At 32.9% G+C, this 16,753-nt stretch overlaps 1 protein-coding gene and 2 long non-coding RNA genes across 4 annotated transcripts in view; 2 read left to right on the top strand and 1 right to left on the bottom strand.

Annotated features, from left to right (window-relative positions):
- LOC123670848 overlaps positions 1–8,412 on the bottom strand; it is a 29,014-nt gene extending 20,602 nt beyond the window's left edge. The window contains exons 1-4 of the mRNA XM_045604415.1: positions 8,019–8,412; positions 7,611–7,959; positions 5,926–6,024; positions 4,990–5,235 (exon numbers count right to left, since the gene is read on the bottom strand). Coding sequence (XP_045460371.1) covers positions 4,990–5,235; positions 5,926–6,024; positions 7,611–7,946 — 681 coding nt within the window. The 5' untranslated portion in view covers positions 7,947–7,959; positions 8,019–8,412. The remainder of the gene's footprint in view (positions 1–4,989; positions 5,236–5,925; positions 6,025–7,610; positions 7,960–8,018) is intronic.
- A 1,077-nt stretch (positions 8,413–9,489) lies between these two features.
- LOC123670850 lies at positions 9,490–10,844 on the top strand. The gene is made up of 2 exons (XR_006745996.1): positions 9,490–9,862; positions 10,595–10,844. It is a non-coding gene; the product is annotated as an uncharacterized LOC123670850 (long non-coding RNA).
- Positions 10,845–14,558: 3,714 nt separating this feature from the next.
- On the top strand, positions 14,559–15,967 carry LOC123688701. 2 transcript variants are annotated; one of them, XR_006750088.1, is made up of 3 exons: positions 14,559–14,636; positions 14,744–14,796; positions 15,280–15,967. It is a non-coding gene; the product is annotated as an uncharacterized LOC123688701 (long non-coding RNA). The 2 variants fall into 2 exon arrangements; XR_006750087.1 differs by lacking the exon at positions 14,559–14,636 and having other exon boundaries at positions 14,643–14,796.
- Positions 15,968–16,753: the final 786 nt, after the last annotated feature.

The raw sequence follows: 16,753 nt of genomic DNA, 5'->3' as shown, positions 1-16,753 counted from the left end.
TTCATTTTTTAAAGATTTGAACTTTTCTTTCAGATTGTGGTTATTAGGATGTTTTATCATTTTTTTATAGTATTTATCACGTTTGTTCATTTTGTTGAATAATTTTGGTTGAACCAGTTTTTGTCATTCATTATTTTTATCTGATTTGTTGAAGTACATAGAAGTTTGCCATTTTTAATAATTTCCATTAGGTCGGAGAAACTTTCTAATCTTTCCAGTCTGTCTGTCAAATATAGATTAAGTTTTTCGTAGTCAGTAAACGTATGTGTTTTCATTCGAGTATTATTTCTTGAAGTTTTAGGTGTTTTGAATGAGCAATGGAATATTTTGTGATCTGATATAGGGACACTTATTGGTTTCATTTTGCACTTTATTTGTTTCAAGCTTATTACATGGTCTATAACAGTTCCTGTGACTACAGTAGTTTTTCGGGTAAATTTTAATTTATTCTTAATATTTTGTAGAACACAATTATTCATATACAGAATATCTTTATAATTATCTATTTTATGACTATCCTCAAGAAGATTCAAGTTAATGTCATCTACAATTATTACTTTTTTATTATTGTACACCAACTGCTCCAAAAAATTTCCAAACGATTTCAAATTACTCTTTGGAGCCCTATAGATCCCATAGATACTACAATTGGTTTCCTTCAGTTTTATACCTACTGCGTTTACTTTATCAGGTACACTTAATATGATTTCTTCGCGTTTGAGATCCCTTCTGACGTATAGACTTACACCTCTTCCCCTATTTTGCCTACAGTTATGATATGCCTCATAGTTTTGTAATGAATAAAATTTAGTCTCATTTTCACTCAACCAAGTTTCAGATAAAAACAACAAATCTGGATTATTGTATTTTTTCACGTACAAATTGATATAATCTAATTTGAATTTCTTACGAACCGATCTGACATTTAGGTACAAACAAGAGAGCCCCCACATATTATTATCATCCATTAGTTTTTTAAGTTTTCAAGAGTTTTCAGTGACCTGATATGAATGGCTTTGCTATTTTCTTGTTCTCTTAGGTAAATTTTTCCATATGAATACCATGCGTATTTGTAGTTATTTTCCCTTTTGTAATCACGTACTTTTTTGAATAATTCCTGGTTTTCATAAGTCATATCATGATTTATAAATATATTTGTGCTTTCATTGTAGCCTATGTCATAAGTTCAATGGAAATCTCCCTTTTTGCTTTCATTATCTACTCTTTTTTTTCGCTTTCGAATATCACCTTCGAATGTTTCTTATTTTCCTTTCCTATTGCCACACATTGAAATACCTCATTTTCCATGGATACTTCAAGTTTTTCAGCAATCCTTTGAAACTTTGATTTCAGTTGTTTGTTTTTTTTCCCCTTTAATTGGAAGACCACTCACAACAATATTATTTTTCAAACCATCGTCAACGTTACGCCGCTTATCATCCTTGAACGAATCAATCTCCTGACGCATTTATGCTTGTTCCTGTTTCATTTCTTCCATCTTCTTTTTTAGTTGTTTTGTTTCCAATTCTTGTTTTTCCAACCTTTGAAACAGCCTCCGATTCTCTACCTGCATATTTTCCAGCTTAATCATAACATCACGCAAGGAGTATTCTCTACCACCAGCACTCCGCCTGCTCGGGCCTGCCTGACTTCCCCTAGAGTCGCCTACCTCATCCTCAGTATCAGACTTATCCCCAAATGAAGATCCATCCTCCCCCCGCATCCCCGATTATTCCCGGTTATTCGATTAATCAAATTACAGATCAAGATGTCAAATGCCAATTAAAAGATCTGTCACATTACTGACTCGTTAAAAGGAACTTGCAATAGTTCACTTTTAACGTCCACGATAGAGGATCCTTTAATAAAAGATCGCTTATTTGTGCGTTGCAATAACTCTCTATTATTTCCATAAATATTGTTTAGTGATTTTTCCATTAAGAAATGTTGGTTGGCAAAACAGTTTCCTGTATCACAAATTTGACAGATAATAGATAAATATAAATCCGTTCTATTCAATTTTGTTTCACAAGATGTGCCAGAATGAACGGATTCGCCACATAATTGAAGAAAAGTATATCCAGAATGTTGTCATTTGAATAGCGGAAATAGTGAAATCGAATTAGTGTATCTTAGATAATGAAAGCACCTGTCACATATAATGTAATTAGACTTATGGCGTGTTCGGCTGGCTGCACCAGTTCGATTTAATTCGAATTTTTGTAGAGCTATTTAATTAAGCTCTACAAAAATTAGCTCGAATTTATTCGCACTGGTACAGCCAGTCGAATACGCTATAAGGTGTCTAAAAACATGGTGAATGCACTCGTCAATTTTTGAATGGAATGACATTCGACCAAATTGAAAATATTAGTTTTATTTCGTGGCGGCGCCGCAATGTCATACCTTTCATTTCGATCTTTTTTCTCTTGATTTTGACAGGATACATCAATTAAAATCCGATCCTAGCCAATCAGAAGCTTAAACTAATATTCTCAAAATTGGCAAAACAAAAGCTAATCAGTCCATACACTAGGTTTTTAGACATTTTAAATTGTACATTTAAATTTCGATTATCATAGAGTATTATTGCTAGTCTGTTTGTAAACAGATGGAATGAAATTGACTCTACGTATAACATTAATTCATAAAATCTCGAATAACTATTGAATTTGGGAGCATAATTATGTTTGGACATAACCCTTATTTTTCTCCGTAGAATCCAACGCAATTATAAGAAAATAGGGTTCTAATTTGAAAATCGAAAGTTATGATCTAATTTTGTTCACAATTTTTGGCACAATATTTGAAACATCCTGTGATTATTCTCAAGTTCAAGATATGCACGATATTCCTATATCATTCTAGTTTGAGAAAATGAATTGAGTATAAGCATAGGATATTCACAGTAAAAATAATTCACGTAATTGTGACTAAGGAAATTCTCTCTTTTTTTTCGTTTTTTTCTTAATATTTTGAAGACTATAAGGACTAATGCAATAATCTCAAGACTTAAAAGAAAAAAAAAAAGTTTTTTTTTGAAAAGTGCCGAAGCTTCGAAAATAATTTAGCTGAATAGGGCAACATAAACAATGTCATATTCCGAATTTTCAGATTTCGAATAGGCCCCGTTCTCCAGAAAGGTCTAATAGGCAGTCGAACTTGAAACACCCTGTATATTATTTGGCAGTAGACTACTCCCAGTAAAAGTTTCCGCAGCGTCATCCATTTTCAATTTTTTTCTGAGTCTGAGTTTTTCTGACTAACATCAGGGTTTAATTTTTTCCTTCTGACTGCTCAGTTCAAAATCATCGCCGTTGTTTCAGAAATTTACTGCAATCTCTTCCAAGTTACATCACTGAATGTTTTATACATAATTCCCTTTCTAGAAACCGCTATTGTATATCAGGTTCAAGACAACAAAAAACAAGATCGCTTTAGCTCGTATTAATTTTATATATTGATGAACTAATTTCTTCATTTCGCATCGATGGTCTACACGATGGTCTAAATTATGCGCGTGAATAGCTAGGGCACACCGTTCTTTATATTTTGTTATGTCCGATTTATGTATCGCAATTCTATTTTTGACACATTGTGAGGTTTGTTGCGATACATAAATCGGACATAACAAAATATAAAGAACGGTGTGCCCTAGCTATTCACGCGCATAATTTAGACCATCATGTAGATTTTGGTAGTGTAAAGGTATTGAAATCTGAACCAAATTATCATAAACGACTGATACATGAAATGATCCACATCAATAAAACAGAAAAGGTGATAAATAAAAAAACGGACACCAATAATTTGAGTTCAATATATAGTTATTTGTTGGAAATATCAAAATACAAGAACTTTTACGATGGCCCTGTAGATGAATAATGAACCAGGAAGATTTGGGAACACAAAGTAAAGATCTAAATCCACAGAGAGCTGTAACATAACCTGTAATTATTTCGTAAACAAAGCATCAATAACAAATTTATCAATCATTTATTTCTATAAACTGCGATGCGGCTAATTTACATTGATAATTGTATTTATATTGTTTTGTCTAGTCTGAAGTTTTATTTAATGACGAATGTTTGAGCATGATGCTAGTGACTTTAAAAATCTCACATTTGGTAAGATCAATGTGTAAAAAAATATTTTAAATTGTTCATTGTGAAAATTATTGTACTTTCTTTTAGAAGCCCTGAAGAAGCATTAAAGAAATGCGAAAGCTTGGCACAGAAGAAAGAGTACATCTTTTTATTTATTCCTCCAAACATTGAGTCGATAAACCCTTATCTCATTGATCTAAATATACCTGAGACTCTTAACTTCACTTATAATATATATATATATATATATATATATATATATATATAAATAATAAATATATATATATATATATATATATATATCAAGCCATCGTGTTGTTGGGACGCCGAGTTAAACCTTCCTTCACCGAACTGAACTCGGTTCAACCGAGTTTCAACGTTCCAACTCATCGACCGAGTTCGAATCGATAGACGGCGGCAGTCGAAGTCGACGCGATGAGCTTCCACTCGGTGCGGTGAACGCATCGAGTTATTCGAGTTGGCCCGGATGCGGCCGACTCGAGTAAACTCGACTTTCAAACCGAGTTGGCCATCGATTCAACTCGAGTAGATCGAGTTAAGAATTATACGACTCGTCCCATTACTAGTTCCAGACATGAAATTCTTGAGGCTTCTGAACTTTTGCGATCTTGTGCGATTAACTATCCTTCTAATTTGATAGTTAAATTTTTTTAGTGGCTTGGGGTGTACTCTTTAGATTCGATACATTAGTTCATTAGACTTAATGTAAGAATTCAATAATTATACTTTGAGAAAGATAGTCTTTTTCAAGGAATAATTCTTCATGGTCTTTCATTATCATCAAATTATTATTAAAATATGCCAAGCATCTGACTCGATGTATAGTTGTCACAATAAAATGATTAATTAATTAAAACCTTACCTTGAAGTATACTTCAACACCATATATCAAGAAGAAGATAACTACTATAAATAAAAGAACAGCATAACATCCATTGAATAGATGACTGTAAAAATCAGGATCATGTTCTGGGGGTGGAAAGAGTTGAGTGGTCACAATCTCAGCTAGTAAAAGACTGTAACTGATGATATTGAAAGTAACGAAACCAAGAAAAGACTTTGAAATGAACTGTGGCTTTTCCCAGCGTATATTCCTCAAGTGGAAAACCTGAAAAAAAAATTATTTTTAGAAAACGAAATCATTCAAAGTTGCAGCCAAAACTAAAGTTTGGTCATGAAAATTAACTAACAACAAGTCTGTGGCTCATTTAGAATACAGTAAATCAATATAATACTAGTTGGATATTGAATTTAATTGTATCAGTATTCATTGTTGAATACTGGATGGAGTCCATCACTTTGTGTTAGTCCATAATGAAATAAATAATACAACAAGAGAGTTGAATGTTTACACATGAGAAAAATTATTTTCATTGAATAAATACACTTTCAGAACTCACGTTTTGTATACCCAATTCTATTCCATCTTTATGAGGATATTAATGATCAAATGAGATCAAAGGTATCATTTTTATTGATAGTTGCTAGAGCACTGATTATTTCATTGCTTACAATTTCCAATAAATTTGAATATAGAAAGAAGTTTTTGAAGAAATTCTGATTAGATATTCAAAAAAATTATGAGCAGTGGAGGAAAAATTCCCCTTGCACTGGACTTTCTCACTTAGGGAACATTCAATAATCAAATATTTGAAATATGAGAAAGATTTAGAAAGTAGGAACATAGAGTTTCAACTCTTTTCTATTATTTGGAATACTGGAGTCATTCCAAATCACAATGCTCGTTTTAGCATTTCTCATCAAACTAGGATTATATACAGATATAAGATTTACTTACCTCGGCCCAGAAGCACACAATTAATGAAGCACTTGACATCAATAAGGGATAGTAAGATGATAGAAGACTGGCTGACCAATTATTGTACTCAAACGAACCCTGAAAAGAATTGAATGATATTTTGAAACTGTTAACTTCACTTGGCAGCTTTTAACAAGAACGTAGACATATAAGTCTAGGTACAGACTCATTTTCTCATAGTAAATTCTTTTACAGGTAAAAATTAGTACTCATAGACAAATTTTAAAAATGTATTGTTGAGTCCGGTATTGAATGTGTGATCTCATCATATCACCAAGCAGCAAAATTTATGAGTGGACAGGAAGGACCCAACGCACAACCTAGGTTTCTGTGGGTCCACCTGTTTATTCGTGAAAATCATTTTATGATGCTGATATTCGTTAATATGATGCAGGAGCAATGAATATTGTTGGTGTTATATTGTGTTGTTGATATTGTATTGTCTAAATTAGGTGTTTTCTTCATTTACGTCATCATCGTTGTTCCTGAAATTCTGTGGAGATCAGTTTTTTCAATTGTTGTTATACTTTTTAAATTTACTTTTCTACCCACGCACAAGTTTTACTTTTGTGGGTCTTCTTATATTTATTCACCATTTATTATATATATTGTATACTTAATTTCAAATTTTTGGCAAATAAATATTATTATTATTATTATTATTATTTATCACTATCAGTTCAAGCTATTTGAATATTTTCGTTTAAAACTACATAAATCATATTAGCTCGAGTATGTGCAATCAATCTAGAATCCTTTTTATGTGAAAGATATCAAGCAACTTGAATGAGTACAGTACAGAATTACCAAAATTCCTGCCTACTGAACTCAAAAAATTTTCTTATGACAAGAGAGGTTATCTCTGCTAAATCTCACCACATTGAAAGACCCTAGGGGACCTTAGTGAAGCCCTAAGCAATTCTAAGTGAACATTATGCCTGCTATGTAAGTAGAATATATCTCATAAGTCATAACATAAATTTCAGAGAAATAACGAGAAACTTTCAAAGAAAAAGTGCAAAGGGAGTAACTTGGGAGTAACTCTTTGACAAATAGGGTAGTATATCAACAGAACTTATCATACAATTGCACTGACAAGTTGACTTTTTAATCAGTTCAAAAACCATTTGAACTATGGATGGAAACACTGTAAATATGTGTTGTTGCATTACTCCTTGTAAAATCACCATCTGGAGCAAAGTTTATTGTATGTTTATTGATTGGTATGATATTTGAACTGAATGAGATTGTGAACTCACAAACTTGAAACAGTTATTCAAAAGTCCCAGTATTCTTATCAAAATCAGATTCATAAAGTGCTTTCCAACCACCGTTAGGAGCTCCTCAGTACAGCTCCGGAGCGTACCTGTGCGCACTTGTACTGTTCCAGTAAACAGGGCGTTGAGCCCTCTCATTACCTTCCCCTTTCCCCTGACGCATCCCCCGTATTTACGGGGCGTCGAGCCCTGAAAGGAGTGAGAGAGAAAGAGGACTGTTACTTAGCATTAAGAACGAGACAGCTGTAGAACTCTGGTTTGTTCCACTCATAGCAAGGGCTCAACTCTCTAGTGCGCCGAGCCCAGGGGTGACACACACCTGACTGTGAAGCTGCTATAATATTCATGCTTATATGGAGAAGTATAATTAAAAACAAATAAACTCACCAGTGAAATGAAATATGCCCCACGTATCAAACTTGCTAAACATATAACAATGTATATATATTTTTGTGTAGTAACCCTACAAGCTTTCAAAACAGTTGGCGTTTTCAATCTGTAATACTCTGATAATATGCACATGATGAGTTGAACAGCGCAGACAAAGGCCACCATGAAAAAAACACCCCCAATTCCAGCATGATATGGTAAATTAGGATCATCACATATATCGCCAGTGTATCTTATTTCACAGAGACAAGTTCCATTATAGCATTCTCCGCGACCAGAGCAGTCGTTATTGCAACTACCTAGACCTGACATTAGTATAAAAGACTGAAGCATTCCCAAATTATTTCTGAAAGAAGAACAATAAAAAAGATATTAGGTATAATTTCACCCAAAAGATTGCAATACCTATCAGTCCATCTGCATTTGAAATGATATTTTAAAGCGTTCAACACATATTACAAAACAAAGCATTATCAATGGTCAAGATTTTTTGTTTTTCGAAAGCTAATTATTTATATTTTTGCGTCTATACTCATCTCAACTGACAAAAATGTCACTAAAAACAAGAAGTGACATTACTCAATACTGACAATTGACAACAGGACAGGAAAACACAAGGGGAGGGTTCAACATTTCGATTTTCTTGTCATCAGATCGGCTGGTGGACATGAAGGATTTATGGATCATGTACAAAAAAAAAATATGTGTGTGTGTGTACTGTCTCAAATATACTAGATTTTTTCGAAAAAAACAAAAACAGGGGGGCCACTTTTAGTGACGTATTAGCACAGATTACTAGTAAGTAGGTATGGGACGGTATTTCAATACCGCTATTTTGGAACGGTATTTTTGAGTAACGTAGTCGCGCGTTCCACAAACGTAAAGTAACCGGTTCCAAAGTAACGATAGTTACGGCGTACCGGCACCGGACTTCAAATAATAACATCGAAAAAAAAATAGTACGCCAGTGCCTTTTACAAAACTAAATTCATTTATGATCACCCAAAAACTCCTGCTGTCAGTGCTTTTAATTTTTTTTCATTCATTTGCGCCATGTTCAACGAGGAGAAATTACTTTACCTTCCTGTAACTTCGTGAAAATCGTTTTTGCCATTGTGTTTTCAGTGCCTAATGGAATATATTTGATTTCCATAGTATTTTCCAGAATTAGAACTAAACAATTCGATTAATGATTTCAATATTTTCGATGTTTTTTTTTAAATATTTTTTGATTATTTTTTCGATAAAAATTGGTTGTAGCAAATGTAAATTAGTTAGTCCGAGATTACTTTCAACAATTGAACCTTATTTTCAATCGGAAATGCAAATATAGTTGAAAATTCTCTGTAAAATAACGGTAAACAAAAAATCGATTCTAGATATTACTATATGTGAAATAAGTTTCTATCAATTTGTAATATTCAATTTGCCAATGAAATTCCAGATATAATTTCTTTCACGTAATACCTAGATTACCCGATGATGGTATATTCCCACTGGAGTTTACACCATCTGTTTTTAATGAGGTGCCCTTCGAAGATTCTAACCTTTGTTGTTATTCTGAGCCACCAAAACATTTTTATAGTTTTATGATTTTGTTATGCTTGCATACGTTCTTCTAAAATTACGTAGAAACTCAATGAACAATGAATTATTATTCAACAGGACAGTCCACAAATAGTCTAGGTATACCAACGGTCTCGTTTCCTTCGTTCCTCCGTCGCTGGTACTCAACTTAGTTGCAAGCGCCTGCGGTTTTGTTACCTGTAACCACAGTTACAAAATCGCGGTATTTTGGAGCGGTATTTTTCTGGAGCGGTCGCGAATGTAACGCGACTGGTGAGTAACCGGTATTCCCATCCCTACTAGTAAGTCTGTGGTATTCATAGACAAATAAAGAGAAGACTGACGACTGCGTGCAGTCGTTTGAAATGTTGATGCTAGCGACCCGAGGGACAGGGTTAGGAACTAATGTATCGCTATTTCACACAAAAACATATTTCATCCTTATCTACTGTATCTACTGATGATGTTTTCGGCGTAAATTCCAACCTCTCTTTTGTGTTTCATTTCAGTTCTCTCATGATTCTTATTTTCTTGCAGGTACAAGTTTGTTAATAATAATAACAATCTTTATTTCAGAAGGTTCTCATTTACAAAAAAATAACAAATGAATCAATGTCAAAAACTCTTTACATAAAAAAATCCTAAATTTTAGAGGGTTCCAGTTGAAATAAATGATCATGTAGGTATGTATTTTTCGTATTTTTTGAAATTTTCCTCCGTTTGAATATTTGATGGCATTGAAGAATCTTAGGCATATATCTTCTAGTTTTTTCGTATAAGGATGATAATTATAAATATAAAGCACCTTTTGTCATAACAGATCAGCATTTCATCATATCATTATCTATTCATGTTGCATCCAAACTTGTCAGGGGTTCAACCACCAACAAGCACTGTTTTAGACCTCCAACTAGAATTTTTGAATGGGATAAATCAATTGAAGCTGTTCTATCCAGCAAATATTAATATGAGTATGAGTAAAATATGTGGGGACCATATCAGTGAGGACAATTTTTTCAATACACCTAAAACAAGACTTTTACTTTCATCCCTGCCAGATTTTCCAAATTATGCACTGCCTTAAGATCAGAATAATTCAATTAATTATGTGCCGAGTACTAGTTTAACAGATTCAAGTTCAGATAGGATCAGAAATTACCAACCGAATACTGATACTGTTTCCCTTTTTGTGAAGAAAAGACCAGGCATTTTAAATCCAATTAATATCAAGAAAAAGAGTCATTTAACAAAAAGAATTTTTTTTTATATTAGTACCTAAATGTCGAAGGGAGCAGTTGTGTCGATTTAAGAAAAGGGAGCTATATTTTCACTTCATATTGTTCTATTGCTATCACCTTATATACTTTCAATAAAAGTCTCTTCAGGATCACCATCAATTTTTCACTTTGTTCCAGGTTTCAAAAGGCTTACGTTGGAGTTCTGCCAAAGAATTGAAGATTCCAATTCTCAATCAATCCTTCGATTTCCTGGATATTTGTCAGTAATCACAAAAATAATTATTTTATCTTCAAATGAAATGTTTCCTTCTTTAATATTTAAGTGGTACAATACGATATATATATAATTTGATTCAATTATTTCATTAATTTCTGTTCACAAATATCAATTTGTATAATTATGTGCAATAAAAAGTATGTCAAAATTCGTTGAGTATTATTACTTAAGTAAAAATTAAGTTGGATGCAAAACCTCACTGAAATATTGAAAAAACTGTAATTGATATTACAGTTTTTTCACAATTTTCGGTGCAGGTTTTCATTCAAATTTTGAGTTGTTTGGAATTATGAAATAATAAGGAGCCAAATGCGCAGAATCAACATCATTAGTTCCAATCCCTGCCCATAAGGTCGCCACAATCACGCTTATTTATTTTACCGCTGAGTCGTCACTCTTTTCCTCCTTTCTCTATGGTGGTATTAGAGTGTCCCGCACAGGGTACCGATTCATAAAGATCCCTAGGGAGCTAGGGAGAAGGAGCCACGCCCACTCTGCTCAAGCCCCCGATATAAATGCAAAATTACCATAATTTGTTCAATTGTTGATATTTAGATGTATATTTCATTTTAAACATAAATTTTGATTCAAACGTCATATTCTAATAAATTAAAAACCATTTTATGATAGGCAACTTTTGATACAACCTACAACGTTGTCGGTTCTTAGACGAAAAAAATTGACTTCAAATCCGCTGCCTTGGACCCAGCGGTTTTCATTGCGATACAAACTTGGCAACGCTGTGACATAAACGACATTCTCTGTGACAAATGTCAAAGATGCACACGTGGGGTGTCTCTTCAAAATTCGATTATTGGTGTTATTATAATTTATAATTAGCTCATTCTACTGCTTATGTTAAATACAGTAAGTTTATATATATCATTCATGGTTTATTATGGAAAATCGAAATAAATGTATTGAATTGAAAAATAGATCCAATGTAATATGTACATTTGGCAATGGTGGAATTATTGTATGACAGTAAAAGTGACCTCGAATTACTATCAAAATATAATTTAAAGCTTTAGTTATTGTTATCCATTTGTTTTTTCCATATTTATAGGTGCTAGATTTATTTTAGATTGAGATAGACATAAAAAATAGAAATTATTTATTTTTCTGTTAATGTCACAGAAAAATAGTTCAAAGTTCGCCCTTCAATTTGGCAACGTCGATCCCCCTTCTTCCTACTTTAATTAGGGCGGAGCCTAAAATTTGGCTCCTTCTCCCTAGCTCCCTAGGGATCTTTATGAATCGGTACCCAGATTACGGTTATCCGTAATCTGTGGTGTCCCGTGTCGATACTTCGAATATATTTAGTATTCTGTGCTTCGAACTAGGGATGTGTCGTTCCTGAACGAACAAAAAGACCGAGTAACATCAGAAACATTGGTTCATTCGGGTCTTCACTCAGAAAATGTTTCGTCGTTCAAATGAGACAAACTTCCACATTCATCTTCAGATCTTGAGCTACGTCAACATTAGCGAAACTACCTCACGAACACTAAGTCACTCGGGTGGAATTTACTGCCCTATTGACCATATTCACCGTCGCCATATTGTTTTGCGACAATACCAACTACCCAGTGTTCCAAACGGAGAAATATTGAGTTTACTAGAAAAATACTGCTAATATCAAAAATATTATCAGCCATAGAGATTATTTTTCCTCTGACTATTTCCAAAAATGGAGCGAAGCCTTCATTTATACACTCGGCCAGAGTTAATTTGTTCATAAAACCACCTTTCACTAATGTTTTTATTTTCAAAAGGTGAAATTTTTGCGAAATATTGTCCCAAACAAGCCTATCTGGCGTAGCAGCCAGAAAAGGTACACATAAACTTCGCTTATAAACTTTATATTGTGGAATTTTTCTAGTAAACTCAATATTTCTCCGTTGGGAACACTGGGTAGTTGGTATTGTCGCAAAACAATATGGCGACGGTGAATATGGTCAATTCACTTCGAGTTAAATTTGTCACTACCTAAACAAAATAGAGCGCAATTCAGAACGAAAAATACCGTATGACAAGGAGCGACGAATGTTGGAATCAAAACAAATGCGTCAGTTTCAAGGCGATTTCCGTTCCTCTTATTAATGTTCTAAGCTCATGTTAATTAAAGAAAGTCTAAAAGGTCCATTCAGGAATTATTGACATCGAAGTTGAACGTCCAGTCACGGCTTTATTTCTGGTTACAAAAATATCACTAAAATTTGCTATGTTTCCATCATAGAAAAAAGAGAATATATTATTATTTTCATAATTTTATTATTATTACTATCCCACTGATTATCTGTAATCTGTGTATTATCCCAAAGATCGAATTCAGGTTCTATAACGTAATTACACAGACTAAATGTGGTAATTACATACTTTCACTTTGGCGAGGCCACTGAACTCTTGGAGATAGTTATTATTCTTATTAATGTTCTTAGGTGATACTGATATCAGACTGTAGTCTGTGTTGATATCCGATTCCACTTGGCATATTAGTATTCTGTGCTTGGCATGAAGTCGAAGAATGAAGATGATACCTAAGATGCATAGAATACCTGGTGTGTCTACTTATACCTGTAAAACTTTCAGACAAAACGGGAGATTTTTACCTACTTGATTTCGAGGGATCGCGGGCTTTTCAGATGGCGCATACATCGTTTACATTTGACATTTCTCTCAATTCTCGACTCTTGTGAACCAAGGGCGTAGATCTTTTTTTCTTGGGGAGGGATAATCGAAAAAAAATTTTTTGACGACAACTTTTATTCATATCTGTAATGTTAAAAAAAGAAGTTTGATAATGAAGTTTGAACCAAATTACTCGAAATAATTTTTGTTGTTACTAATTCGGTTGTTCTTACCTTGTTCTCAAATAAGAGTTACGAAGGAAAATGAGAAATTACTTGGATAATTTTGAGAAAAAAAGTTTCATGAATATGAGCCCACAAAGGCTTTGCTTTCAATATACAGGTTGTTTCTAGTGTGTCGTACAGTTTATCAAATACTTATTAATCTTCGCTACAGATTAGGTAAATAAATACCAAAACTTATAATTAATGCATTCATTAGAGCTTACTAGCTGGATCTTAAAAATAATTTGGATTTTCCTGAGGATTACTAGAGATTTTTCTCGAAATCGATAGCAGATACGACAAAACTATAACAAACCAAAAAGTGTAGTACAGGACCAGAGTTTTTTTTCTATATTTTTCTAAACTAACAGCCATTCACCAAAATATAGATTTGGAGGAAGGAAGCAGGCATCCTTCCAGAAAATATATCACCCTGTAGATTTGCATTCAAAATTAGCATATCACATAGTGGAAACTTTAAACTGGAATATCTATGGCCAATTCATATTAAATATCTTGTGAAGGGAAGGTTATACGAGAAAATAACTTGAACTTCAACACATGTATCTCAAAACAAAATGTATGGGGACTCATGTTATAGGACTTTTTTTCTTAAAATGATCCGGAAATCTGTCATTTTCATTTGTATCCCCAATTTAGGAGCACCGTGTAATTACCTCCAGTATCCCCCTATTTCTACGCTCTTGTCGTGAACTTTGAGTATAGAACAATAATATTTTATATTCTATGATGGTCTGTCATTATATTCCATTCATTTGAGTACAAATTCGATATGAACTGAATTGTAATTTATTGTGAATGTTTGCAGTGTCTAAAATCAGTATTTCCTTTTTAAACGGCACCAGGCAGATGCGGGAATTCGAAAAATTTTAAAGAGCGCCACCTTACAGCACTCTGGTGAAGCACACCACCAAAGCAACAGGTGGGTCTCTCGAAAAGTCTGAAACAAAATCGAATCAGTAAACACACCAGGTATTCTATGCATCTTAATGATACCTAACAGATTACTAAATATGTTCATATTGACAGATAAAAATACATTCAGTTCAGTATTTTTCTGCTAAAAGTAAGTTCGCAACAAAAATGTTATAACTTCATATTTATATAAGTAATCTTAACTAGTTCCTAAATTGAACATACTGAGGATGCATTTCTATTTTATGTATTTTACAGATTTCGAATGTGATTAATAAATCACTTTTCAATAATTGAAATTTGATTATTCGGTAAGTTTTTGTTTGTTTTTCCATACCGTCTTTCCAGAAAACCCTTGAAACTCTGACTATTGTACCCCATTCAAAAAATTGAGGAAGGAATAAATGTTATAATATATAGATATAGTACAAACCATGATTGCTGCAAGGCATAGTGATTTTTCTAACTCTGGTCAAGAAATTCAGAATAACTATTACTTCAATTATATTGACTACAATATTTTTTACCCCATAGTCCTAACAGCAGTAATTCATAATTTAGTGAGTTAATTAATAATTCTGGGTTAGAAGCTTAAACTTTAATATAATATATAATTTTTTCCACTGCGGTTAGGATATTCAGAAACGTAGAAGGTAATTATTTATTTATTTATTAAAATGGAACCTATCATTTTACAATATAAGGATAGAACTTAAACCATGTATTCTTAATAAATGGTAGTTTGAAATTTTCAGTTTGTTTTATTGAAATATTACTAATATTGCTGTTTTCAGGTCACCTAATGACTCTCTCCATTGCACTTCTGCATGAAAAGCCACAATTTTTAAAAGAATGTTGTGAACTACTTAATGAAGAATGGCAAAGAAGTGAATCTGCTCGAATGAGAACCTTTGAAAATTCATGTAACAATCTTCCAACTAACATAATTCTATTGGAGAATGAACTTTTAATAGGGCATTTGAAATTATCTAGAATTCCTTCTATTATAGAGGGATGTTTTATAGAATCCGTTGTAATTAAGAAACAATTACGAGGCAGAGGATATGGAACAAAAATAATGAAGATGGCCGAAGATTATTGCAAATATTTTTTGAATCTGAAAAAAATTTATTTGTCAACAAAAGATCAAGTAAAATTTTATAGCAAATTAGGATATGAAGAGTGCCCTCCAATTTCAATTTATGGTTGCCATTCAAATTTAATTGGAAATAGTCGTTTATATTCAGACAAAATGGAGTCCGGAAGTTATTCTAATGCTAAACAATCTGGGAAAACATATATGACAAAACTTTTATGAGATGTGATGGTAATTTTCAACTGATTGAGAATTTTCATGTTGGGAGTTCATTAGTTATTATCACAGTGTGAAATAGTTTTGCTATGAAGTAAATTTTAAATAATGAAATCCATAAAACAGCAATGCTACGAGTTCAATCAAAGTATTATGATTTTTCTATCAAATAATTCGAAGTTATTTCCCTTGGGATCACTGTTGGGGTGTTACATAGTTTAAGTCAACTATATTTATCGATTTGATATAACTTCAAAAGTTGGTGGTATTGGGCTGTTTGTTCAAAATTTTTTTTAATCTTTGTCACTTAATCTAACGGGGATATATCTTTAATTAAAAATGCTTTACCTCAGATTCCCACAATATAGTTGGACCTATGAGCATGGATAATTAAAATATCGATTTTGAATTAATTGAAAGCAATCATGTTAACAGTTGTGTAGTGTGACGGCTAGTTTCAACCCAAATCTTGTATCAATTGGCCAACTAGGATAATAAATAATTCATTGACTACTGACCAAGCATCAGATTTTTATTCTAGCTCTTTTGATGTTGAATCTTGTGGTACAGGGGGGCCGAAGGTCACAAGTTGTCATGATTTTCATGTTATGAAATCTTTAACCTACAACTTGATTCACAAAATGAAATATGAAAGGATAAACCCTCATTTTATTGTTGTTTTTGTGCACTTTTTTCAGTGGGGCAATAGTCGATCATTTTGTCTGTAATTTGTGAATGATATCTGAGTCTTGGTCCCAGTTTCTTGATCAAGAGATTTAAAAAAAGTAGTATCAGAATTCATAAACCAAAAATGAAATAGGATAACAGGAAATATCCATCAAATTATTAATACATATTTCAAATCCATAACATCGGGAAGATAAGTTTCTTCTGTAGGAATGATGCTACCTAAAAATATTTGTAATAAGCACCATCTCTTGAGATCATTGGAAGAG

This window comes from Harmonia axyridis, chromosome 1 (assembly GCF_914767665.1).
Source record: "Harmonia axyridis chromosome 1, icHarAxyr1.1, whole genome shotgun sequence".
Lineage (NCBI taxonomy): Eukaryota > Metazoa > Arthropoda > Insecta > Coleoptera > Coccinellidae > Harmonia > Harmonia axyridis.
This window is presented reverse-complemented; position numbering and strand designations above follow the sequence as displayed.